General features: G+C 36.9%; 1 protein-coding gene across 2 annotated transcripts in view; it reads left to right on the top strand.

The window, feature by feature from the left end:
- The window catches only part of DCN (decorin), a 44,683-nt gene extending 35,655 nt beyond the window's left edge, over positions 1-9,028 (top strand). For both annotated transcript variants that reach the window (XM_006084016.3, XM_006084017.3), the window contains exons 6-8: positions 1,105-1,198; positions 3,640-3,778; positions 8,281-9,028. In XM_006084016.3, coding sequence (XP_006084078.1) covers positions 1,105-1,198; positions 3,640-3,778; positions 8,281-8,475 — 428 coding nt within the window. In that variant the 3' untranslated portion in view covers positions 8,476-9,028. The remainder of the gene's footprint in view (positions 1-1,104; positions 1,199-3,639; positions 3,779-8,280) is intronic.
- The last annotated feature ends 3,497 nt before the right edge of the window (positions 9,029-12,525 follow it).

Here is a 12,525-nt window from a genome sequence, read left to right as displayed (position 1 = left end):
ACAGCCATCAGCCCCTCACCCAGGCTGTCCAGGCACCCCAAGGGGGACCCCTACCCTGAAGGGGCTGTGCCAGCCTGAAAACAGCCCTCAGCCCCTCACCCAGGCTGGCCAGGCACTCCAGCAGGACCCCCACCCTGAAGGGGGTGTGGCCAGTCTGCAAACGGCCCTCAGCCCTTCACCCAGGCTGGCCAGGCACCCCAGCGGGACCCCCACCCTGATCCGGGACACCCTTCAAAGGCAAACCAGCTGACCCCCACTCATGCACCAGGCCTCTATTCTTCCTATATAATAAAAGGGTAATATGCAAATTGACCCTAACAGCAGAATGACTGGGAATCACTGGTCACTATGACACACACTGACCACCAGGGGGCAGACGCTCAATGCAGGAGGTGCCCCCTGGTGGTCAGTATGCTCCCACAGGGGGAGCTCTGCTCAGTCACAAGCCAGGCTGATGGCTGCCAGTACAGCGGTGGTGGCAGGAGCCTCTCCCACCTCCTCAGCAGTGCTAAGGATGTCCGACTGCAGCTTAGGCCTATTCCCTGCTGGCAAGTGGACATCCCCCGAGGGCTCCCGAGGCTGCCAGAGGGATGTCTGACTGCCAGCTTAGGCCTAATCCTCGAGGGAGTGGGCCTAAGCCAGCAGGCGGACATCCCCCGAGGGGTCCCAGACTGTGAGAGGGCACAGGCCGGGCTAAGGGACCCCCCTGAGTGCACAAATTTTTGTGCACTGGGCCTCTAGTGTATTATTATAAAAAGGATGAAGGGCAATAAGGAAACGCAAAACTAATGAACAAGATGAAAAGCAAATTGTTTGCCCTAGCTGGTTTGGCTAAGTGGATAGAGCATCAGCCTGGGGACTGAAAGGTCCCAGTTTCTATTCTGGTCAAAGGCACATGCCTACCTTGTGGGCTTGATCCCTGGTAGGGGATGTGCAGGAGGCAGCCAATCAATTATTCTCTCTCATCATTGATGTTTCTATCTCTCCCTTCCTCTCTAAAATCAGTAAAGATTTATAAAAAATGAAAAGAAAATTGTTTGTAACTGTATGTCTTGTAGAAATTATGCTTATCTGCTATTTTAACATTTTGTATCCATATTCCAGGTCTTCCTCCTTCCCTTACTGAATTACATCTTGATAGCAACAAAATCACCAAAGTTGATGCAGCTAGCCTGAAAGGACTGAATAATTTGGCTAAGTAATATTTTATATTTTTTCATAGCATTCTATCAGTATAATGGCTAGGTATATTAATGCCCACATGCTCAGAATTAGAAACATGATTGATTTTTTACTGTACCACATTTTTTGCTGATGTTTACAACAACCTCAGACTTCAGCTAGCCCAATTATTGCTGTTAAATAAACACTAATGAAATAGTATACTTACTGTAACCAAGATCAACCTCCTAGTTTATGAATACCCTATTATTGTAAAATTGAGATATATCATACTACAAGGCATTCGATTAAATTAGTATGTTCATTCCATATGTTCTTAGTTGCATTGAAGGTTAAGTAAATTATAACACAGTGTTCAGAATTTGAAAATGCATTAAAATTAAAGCTACCAAGATATAGAAATATTGGACATATTATACTACATTATAGAGTTAGAATACTATTCATTATGATGAGATTCCCTAATGCTTATTCTGAAGAGTTTAAAATGTCTCTGGACCTTTAATGTAGTATAAAATATATTTTTTAAATGTCTGGCCCTTTTTCACCTTTTCTCCCTTTATAAAATGATCACTAATGCCTGTCTTGCTTTCTAACCTGACTTTAATCATTCATATATTTGCAACCTGGTTAAGTAATAAAAAGAGGAGAGTGCTGGAAAACTCTCAGTTGTCTTCAAGGACACTCTGTTCTTGAGCCACATGCATTGCTGAATGTTTTTACAGAGAAGCATGGTGTTATGCCAAATTGGCTCACTCCTCTTTTTATATGTAAATTTCATGCCAGATAAATAAATACAAAGTATTCAGTTCATCTTTGAGAAATATCTACTATAGGGTGGGTATATAATGCAACTTTTCCTATTTCTGTCGATATTTTTCAGTGACCCCGTGGATGGTGAGGGCTGAAGATGAGTACATGCTAAGAAATCCTTTAATTAAAACTATTTTAAATACAGCTTCTGATGTAGAAAGTATTCCAATGAGTTGTTGGGAACAATGGGGGAGAAAATAGTGTGTGTCCCTCTGCAAAAGAAAAAAAATATTTTCAGGCAGGCTTCTCTTTTATTACACACACACACACAGACACACACACACATATGTCATCATATACATCAATAAATATTATTATATCATCATCTCTCCCTTACAAGGTATGATAATCTTCGATGAAAAGAATCATGGATTGTTGGCCCAAGTGTCCTCTGCCCTCACAAGCTAGGATAATATCTTGAACATATTAGGTTCTGGAATATATAAGTAAATTATTTAAAAACTAAAGTTTCCTTGAATAAATTATTAAGGACAGTACATTCTAAGAAATGTGTTATCCCAAAATGGATATGGGATTTAGAACGTTGTAAGAAATAGGAGATATGAGTTTGAAATAAAAAAGGAAAGGCTAGAAACAAGAGATGAATGCTTACGACTAAGGAAGAACAAATATATTCTGAGTCAAGATTCCAGGTTAAGACTCTGTAGCTAAAATAACCAACTCTACTATTAATTGCCTAAAATCAGTATACTTTAATCTCAGTTATTTTAACTACCAAGTCATTGTTCAAATTGGGAGACTTTGGTTACCTAAGCCAGCATCTAAACCTTAAAACGGCTCAAAGGTCAGAACTAGTTGAAGGCAAGTAGAAACTATCCTATAAAATGTGCCCAAGTCTCCGTCACTGCATTTGAAGAAACCCAATAGATTATTCCTCTTTCTCTCCCTTGGAGCTTTCTGAATCTCTTCCGATATCTTCTTGTCCAATCCCTAGAGATTTAGGCCAGAGATCAGGGTCAGAAACCAGGGATGTTGGAACCAAGTGCATTCTGACAGAAACAGATGGTCATTGAAGAATTCTTTCTAAGTAGTATAAGATGCTAATCATGCTAACCTTTCTGGAAGGTAGGTTTATTGACTCACTAGAAACCTGTACCTTTTATTTCCAACAAATAAATGTATGTGCTAAATTTACAATTGCTTAATTTCCAAAGTAACCAAAATGATAATAGTATTCCTTTTATTTTTCTCCCAAATGTATCCACTACATTCATTATATGGAGAAATCACCTTAATGGCTATTCATTGATTATTTCAAGCTCTATGTTAGTACTGAATATACAAAACAGTCACTTTTCTCAAGGAAAGACATACAAGTACACAGTCCCTCCCTTGAGTTTTACAAAAAAGTGACAGCAGGATGCTTGGTATTTGAGCACTTACTGGGGTACCAATTCAATCTGCTACTGTCAGAGGAATTTTAAAGAGGGTAACTCTAAGCTGAAATCTTAAGAAAAACTGGGCTTTTTCCAAGTTCAGTAAATTTGGAAAAAAACACTCTAGGCACAGGGAAGAGTAAATGCAAAACTGAAAAATGTCCTTTTTTGTGACTCGGTTAATCACGTGCCTGTGAGAAGGCATCCATGTGTGCTGTATGCCCTTGTTTTCTCTTTGCTGTTGCAGGTTGGGGCTGAGCTTCAACAGAATCTCTGCTGTTGAAAATGGCTCTCTGGCCAACATTCCTCACTTGAGAGAACTTCACTTAAACAACAACGAGCTTCTCAAAGTGCCTGGTGGGCTGGGGGACCATAAGTACATCCAGGTAATGCAATGCCACTAACTATTGCAAATAATATCTAGTGAGCAAATCTTCTTCACTGGAATGCCAGGAGGTGGGGAGCTCTGCTTAGAAATCATTTAGCAAAGAGATATTTTAATGTTTCCACATAAATAGTCATTCTAGTTTTATAAAATACTAGTGTCCCGGTGCACGGATCCATGCACATTGAAAGGAAATTAATTAGAAGAAATATTTTAATACTCCTATTTGCCCTTTCTCTATAATAGAAGTGTCAAACAAATTCACAATTGACAATGACAGATCAAAACACATGCGTGCAATTGGCACCAGCGAGAGCTTTAGAAGTTATCGAGCATGTGCTGGTCAACTTAGCCTTTTACCTATATTTATAAAAGGCTAATATGCAAAGTGTCCCATCGGGAGTTTGACCAAGAGACCAAGAGTTTGATCACTAGCTCTGACGTGTGCTGACCATCAGGGGGTGGTGTGGAACAAAGGAATGCCCCGGATGGCAGCTGGCAGCTGGCAGCTGGCAGCTGGGGAAGGAAGGCCCTGGGCGGCAGCCAGAAAGCCCCAATTGGCCCTGATCTTTGGCCAGGCCTAGGGACCCTACCCATGCATGAATTTCATGCACTGGGTCTCTAATACATATAGAATAAACTTGCTTAATAAGACCTGTTTTCTGATTTAGCTAAACTTTTTCCAGCCCAGTGAAGCATCCCAACTTCTCTTTCAAGTAATTGTCAGCAAAACAGCAGTAAATATCATATAAAGCGGATTATTATTGTAGCTCATGCAGAGAGAACAAAGGATAAAATATTTAACTGTAGCATTGTTTGACTATATTCTGCACAGTGAGAAAACTTGAAGTCATTTTCAAGGTCCACCATTTCTTACTTCTTTTCAGTCAGGTCGTTTCTAAACTTTCTAAATCTCCATTTTCTGGCTAATGGAAAAAAAAAAGGATTTTACTGAGTCTCCTATCTACCTACTCCAGGACTTCTGTGAGGATCAAATGAGATGAAGCACAGGAAAATGCTTCACAGACATTTGGTTAAAGTGTAAAATGTTTTCACCTGGCAATAAAGCAAGTCATGTTCCTGGGCTGAAGAAACTCCAAGGAAGCTAGTCGCTAGGGAGAGGAAGCCAGATATTGCTATGTGACTTCATTACCCAGTGCCCACAGCCACTGTTTCTGGACTAGGCTGGGCTGTGGGCTGCATTTTGCACCATGGGGTCTTGGCAGCATTGGCTGCAATTTGGTGGGGGTGTTGCTCCTGGGTGGTGGCAGGGCCTGTGTCCCACTTGAGGGAAGCTGAGTGTTGGTTTGTTGGCACCATGTCCGTGGTGCCATTTATTTTTAAATGGCCAGTGTGCATCACGGCAGCTCCTGCATTGAGCGTTTTCTCCCGGTGGTCAGTGCGTTTCATAGCTACTGGTCAGATGGACACTTAGCCTTTTATATATATATAGATAGGTCCAATTAATTATTTTTTTTTAATTAAGGCTATTGCCTTGAACTTACTATAAAGCTTGATTCCAGAAAGTAATATTTTTTTCTGAGGTAGGTACTTTCAAGTCACAGATCAATGTGATAACATACTGATTGGAGAAGATGATATAATCTGTGACGCACAGATATGGAATAAAATAGTAGGTTTAACATGTAGCTTCAGCAGATATCATATAGGTCAAAATGGAATGTTTATGTAGCAATGTGACTGAATTAACTTTATATAAACTCTGAAGTTAATCCTCAAAAGTATTAGAGGACACAGTTCAATGACCTGCTGTGGTAATAGAGCATTAAATTGTTTCAGAGGTTTACATAGGTACTTAGTTCTTTGGTGATTCAGAAATTAAAACTTGACACTGACACTATGTTATGGTAAAACCATTTGATAAAGTTGCTCTTTAGGTAATCTAGTATCTCAACTTTATTACTTGGGGGCTCAAGATAGATTTATCTTTTACTCTGTTGTCAATGATATCAATAAGTTACTGATATTTATAAATGAGTTGTGACAAAAACTCCATATTAAATTGGTATAACACAATTTTCATTATTTCATGCTAATTCTTTTCCAGTGGGTGCTTGATGATGGTAGAGAAGAGAGTAAGCAGGTTTGAAGCCACAAGTAAAACCAGGTCTTTTGAAAGACCTAATAAGAATAGGTATAACAATGGTATAACAATTACCATTGTTAATATTAGAATTTTAGTTGGTGGTGGGTTTTGTTTGTTTGTTTTCATTTTTAGATCTCAGTATAATCATTCTCACCTTCTTGATTGCTCTTTTTCCAATGTTAGTCTAAATACATTACTTAAAGTTCATATAATCAATTTCATGGGTTTATTAAGAACATTTATGAAATATGATGGGATGGGATAGAATAGAATAAATTTAATAAAAATCACTGTCATGCTAAGTATTTTAAAAAATTGTTTTATATGCACAGATGTATATGTACTGAACCTCAATATATAATGTGTTTCATATTGTGGATCACAGTGGAAAATATATAAAATATGCTGGTTTGAAGTTTTTGTTGAATATCAACAAATATCATAGACTTCCACACAGGGTCCCACATTCAGAAGGCCATCACTCTTGGTTTTCCATATCTAATAGTTTGTTCAGATACTCATTTTATATCTCTTCCTATAGGCATCATGCGATTTCAACCAACCTACTTCTTTTTCTATAAGTTTATAGATTAATTATATAGTTATTCAACATCACCACAATCCAGTTTCAGAACATTTATATTACCCTCAATATATTTTCTTAATTTTTAGTCAGTTCTGAATCTCATCCCCAGACACAGGGGATCACTAATCTTCTTTCTGTCTCTATGGATTTGCCTTTTATGGACATTTTATATAAATGTAATCATGACAATGTTTGGCTGTTGTGTCTGGCTTTTTTAAAGTATCCTAATGATTTTAGGACATCCACTTCATAGCATTTATTACACTTTCATGTTCACTGGTAAAGAGCATTCCATTGTACGGATATGCTACATTTTGTTTTCTAGTACACTTATTTTTTAAAAAAATATTTCGGTATTGATTTTGTTTTTTAGAGAGAGAGAGAAACATCAATGAGAGAGGAACATCATCAAGTGGCTGCCTCCTGCATGTCCCCTACTGGGATCGAGCCAGCAACCTGGGCATGTGCCCTGGCCGGGAATCAAACAGGCAACCTCTTGCTTCCTGGGTCTAATGCTCAAAGTCTAAGCCACACCGTCCGGGCATACACCTTTGATTACTGTAGCTTTTGATTATGTTTTGAAATTGAGAGTGAAGGTCCTCTAATTTTGTTCTAATTTTTCAAAATTATTTTGGCTACTTTTGTTTCCTTGCATTTCCATGTAATTTTAGAATCAACTTGTTCATTCCTACTAAAACAGTCTATTAGGACTTTAATTATGAAAAATTAAAGAAGATAAAATAGAGATATTACATGCTTGTTAATTAGAAGACTTGATACTATCAAGATAAAAATTCTCCACTAGTTGATCTAAAAATTCCACACAATCCCTATTAAAGTCATGAACAAAACAGAAAAGGTTTTTTCTCTTAATGGATCTTTTATTTTATAGGAGGAAAACAGACAAAAAAGAAAATAAATATATAATGTGCTCTATAGTGATAATTGCTATAAAGAAAAGTAAAAAAAAAAAAAGTGTAATAGCAACAGAGAATGGCAGAATGGGATGTTTAGGGAAGACTTTTCTGCTAAGGGGAAATTCATTATATGAGGAAGTAAGCCTGGCAGGCGGCATGGAGAAGGTTATTCCAGGTGGAGGAAGCAGTGTATGCTGGCAGGAGGAGGAACCATGTCTTGTATATTAGAGGAGAAGCAAGTAGGCCAGGGTGGTTGGATTGAACAGTGAAGGGAGATGAGGTCAGAGCAGAAGGATATCAGGTCATGTAGGATTTGAATGCCAATGTGAGAACTTTGGATTTTATTCTGCATGACATGGGAAGCCAGTGGGATATTGATACAAAGAAGATATAAATTGGCTTAGTTTTAAAAGTAATTGCTTTGTGAACTAAAAGAAAATAAAGAAATAACAGACTTGAGGAAGGCAAAAGAGGAAGCAGGAAGAATAATCAGTGCAACTTCAATAACACTGAAGAAGGAGATGACAGCTTCGGAAAAGGATTTGGGAGAAGACTTGGGGAGAAGAACTGGATTATATGTGTATTTTACAGTTGGAGCTGGCAGGATTTGTAGGAGATGGACAGAGAGTATAAGAGAAATGAAGGAGTGAGGATAATGACAATGTTTTTAGATTGAGCATCTGAAAAGATTGAGCTGCCATATACCAAAATGAGGAGACTAAGGAAGGGAAAAGCAAGTTTTAAAACAAAGAGAGCAATCAAAATTTTGGGTTGAGAAGTATTACAGTATTTAAACTGAAGGATGAAAATATAAAAAAAGAAGAAAGTATTTACATGAAGAGCCTCAATGGATTCAGAGGAAGATAACTATTTTCCGTTATTTCATGTTGCAGGTTGTCTATCTTCATAACAACAACATCACTGCAGTTGGAAGGAATGACTTCTGCCCACGTGGATTCAACACTAAAAAGGCTTCTTATACAGGAGTGAGCCTTTTCAGCAACCCAGTTAAGTACTGGGAGATTCTGCCAGCCACCTTCCGATGTGTCTATGTGCGCTCTGCCATTCAGCTCGGAAACTACAAGTAACTCCCAACAAAGCCCTTATTTTTATAACCTGGCAAAATCCCAGTAATGCCATTGCTCAAAAAAGAAAAAAAAAGAAGAAGAAAATGAAAGCCAGATACTGAAATCTTAACTGCAATGTGGATGTTTTTCCCACATGACTTATCATGCATAAAGCCAAATATGCAGTTAAAATAATTGCCTACAATAAAAAAGTTTTGCCTATCATTTCAGAATCCTTTTTTGAAGCTTTCTGTTAATGTTAACTGAGCTATTGCAGATATTCTTAGTTCACTAAATGTAAAATTTGGAGAAAATATGTATGTCCAAAATTTAGTAAAGCTTTTTTTTACAATTTTCAGAAGGAATTAAATTTTAAAAGTATCAATCTTCTGTAACTTATAGGATGGTTAGTACCTTTGACATAAAGTCAAAAGTCAAACTCTAGCTTTGTATTAATCCCCATTATTACTGGAAAAGCCTTATTTGAATATGTAAATTCAACACAGGCTATGTAAAAATTTTGCTGTCATTATTTTGAAAAAAATAAATTCACAAGTTCACATTCAAAATATTACTATGGTATAAAAGTGTAATTGTAAACCTTCCCTAAACTTAATTTTCTTAAAAAATAGACATTGCTTTCTTGATATAAATAGCACCTTGTTTCAAGTTCTTTGATATTTACTCTGCTCCTGTCCTTTAACATTTGTGTATTGTAACTTACATTATCTATATTCAATGTCAAGCTGATAAAACACAAAACTGACTTTTTCTGAGTGGTCTAGAAAACTGATATCTTATAGTTACTAAGATACTAAATCAGCTTTAAAACTCTCATGTGTACAATCAAGCTACTCACCTGAATATTTCTATAATTCCTAGACATATTAGAAATATTTATTGCATCCAGTTAAACCTTCTTTCAATTTTAGAATTTTTTCTGCAGAGTTTAGAAACAACTATCAAAGCAGACCATTCAACAAGCCTGGGGAATGGGATGATTTACCAAGAATAAATATTTATTAAAGAGTGTATTTATGCCATCAACATCTAATAAGTAAACATGAGAAGACAGTTTGTTTCTTCTACAATGTTGAATGTTTTATGGCTGTATATACTGAAAACTGAATCCAAACTGCTTTAAACTAAAAAAAAAAAGGAAACACAAAATAGTCCTGCTATTAGGTGAGCCTTTAGCTCCAGTTTGATCCAAGTTCTACCTAACTGTCTCAGCAGTTCTTTCAGCTCTGCCTTCCTACACTGTATTTTCTGGCTGGATTCTCTTATGGTTGCAAAATATAGATCTCCCCCATTATTTATCTCATTCAGGACACAAAAGAACATTAGCACAATATTTCCAGGAAAATTCATGAGATTCTCTCTGATTATTACATACCAACTTCACAACGCTGTAGTGTCAGTCAGCAAATATTGTTACTTTCATTTCATAGAAAAGTAAACTTAAATTAGTAGAAAGAACTTTCCTGTAGTTAAATACCTGATAAAGACCTGGCAACAGAGCTTTTTCTCTTTTTTTTTCTTTTTTTTTTTCTTTTTCTTTGTATAAGGCAGGGTTTGGTAGAAAACTGAATTTACCCCAGAGAATTCACATGAAAATAATTTTATGAAGGGATTATTACAGGGTGTGCAGAGTGTATTGCATCAAACAAGGGATGGTGAGGCACCCAGAGGCTGGCCACTGGTAGACAGCCATTCCCACCATACAGCTGAATGAACAGGGAAAGAAATTGTGTTTCTGGAGCCAAATGAGAGGACAGCTATGGAGGACATTCCTGTCCAGGGAGCCATGTCCCTGAAGGAACACAATTCTGTCAGAGGTGAGGTACTGAAGCAGGACATCTACTTTTCCTAATACAGATCCTTCCACTGTTCAAACCTAAAGGAAAGACAACCATGAAGAAGCCAGGTAGATGAAGTCTTATCTGGAGCAGGCCAGAGAAGAGAGGAAAATGACCTGGTTGAGGAATTTGGAGAATAACTAGCTCAAGTTTTCTAATTGTAATTGTAGGGTTAGTGAACAAATTCTACAAGCCTATAATAAGAATTACACTCACATCATATGCTATCCCAGGTACATTTTCTGAACCACAGTTACTTTAGACTTTTTTGCATTGATCAGAGTCCTAATGAATAAAAAAGCATATATTTGATGAAACTTTGTCAAATGATTAGCTGAATCTGCTTTTCCATTCTTAGCACCAAGCTATTTTTATGACTTTGACTAAAGCAGAGTTTACTCATTTAAATAAATATGGTTAATGTTAAAAATCAAAGTGTAAACAGAAAACCTACACTGTCAATATTAAGGGGCAGTCAGTTATGTATTATACAAAAATTTGGCAGAAAACAAAAATAATATTTGGATAATGATGAGAATCATAAGAATTAATGCCTAGAGCTCTACTAGTAAGCTGTTGCATTTAAAGTCATATTTTTCTTTTTACCAGTTACTGTTAGAAATGTACAAAGCTTTGTATAAGCTATTGAATTTAGCTTGACTTCCATGAAATGATTATATTGGTGATATTTATTCTTAGCCTTGTATCAGGCAGTAACAAGGGAGGCTACTTATTGGTTTGGCATAATTCATTCATTCATTCATTTATTTATTCATTCAATAAACTAGACATAGCTCCTAGTGGAAAAATGAAAGCAACAATAGCTATTTGTTTCTGGAGTTTTTTCAGTGCATGCAAACTGCCAGCTTCTGTACTAGGCTCTTTTTGGACCAGGCATTTATTTATCACAAAAATTCCACAAGAATATACTATTCCCATTTCGTGGATGATGAAATTGAGATATATAGGAAGTATAGAGTCAGTATTGTAACCCTGATTGCTAATCCAGTTAGGTTTGGCCTTAACTTTTGCAATAGTTTATACAATTCATAGCATTGTCAAAACCAAAGGTGTAAGTCTTAAAACACTAAGAAGGGAATATATTCATGGTTCTTAGCAGTTCTTCAGCATTGTGTTAATAGATTAGGGTCTTGAGGTTCAGGTGCCATCAAGATAATGACTGTCCTTTGATTGAATACTGTCTTAACTATGTATACATGATCTTATTTAATACTTACAATAGTCCTATGGGCTATGCATGGTTATTTAATGTCCCTTTTACAAAAAGGCAAAGGAAGCCCCAGAGTGATCAAGTAATTTTTCCATGGATACACAGCGTATAAGTAAGAAAGACAACTCTTCCATCACTTCAATGTGTTGCCTTCTGCTACTTTAGAAAAAACGTATTTGTGTCTAACAATGAAGCATCAATGAACATTCACAGTATTTTCTGTCTTCTTTGAAATATTGTGCAGGGCTATAAAATAACGGGTAATTCCACTAGCTGCAATTAGTATTATTACATTTCAAAAATGGTGAATTCATTCATAACAAATTGAAAATATTCTACAGTAACACTGTTTAATTTTGAAAATGTTCTATATCAACATAAAAATGTCCTATATCACTAGCTACACATGTTTATGGAACATTAAAAATGTGATAGAACTAAATAACATTTTAAATTTTATTCAATTTCAATGCTTTTAAAGTTAATAGCCTTGTATAACTACTTGATATCACATTGAATATCATATTCTAAATACTCCCAATGAGTTTAAATATGACGTTCACAATACAGAATGGATTTCTATCCATGCAAAAATATTTACTAAGCTTGTGTTGCATATTGGGGATATAATAATAAATAAGATGCCCTTCTTGACTTTAAGGGATCTTAAAGGACACAATCATGTAAGCAAATAATAGAAATGTGGAAAGATAAATTTTATCATCTCTCTCTCTCTCTCTCTCTCTCTATATATATATATAAAAGCCTAAGCAACCAAACAACCAAATGGCCAGTCGACCAGTTGCTATGATGCACACTGACCACCACGGGGCAGACCCTCACCGCAGATGCTTCCACCTGGTGGACAGTGTGCTCCCACAGCAGGAGTGCTGCTCAGCTGACTGATGGGTGCCAGACGCAGGGTTCATGGCTGGCCACGACAGCCCGGAGACCCCAGAGGAGGGGTAGTGAGCCTACTGA

Source organism: Myotis lucifugus, unplaced genomic scaffold (assembly GCF_000147115.1).
Source record: "Myotis lucifugus unplaced genomic scaffold, Myoluc2.0 scaffold_9, whole genome shotgun sequence".
In the NCBI taxonomy this organism is placed as follows: Eukaryota; Metazoa; Chordata; class Mammalia; order Chiroptera; family Vespertilionidae; genus Myotis; species Myotis lucifugus.
This window is presented reverse-complemented; position numbering and strand designations above follow the sequence as displayed.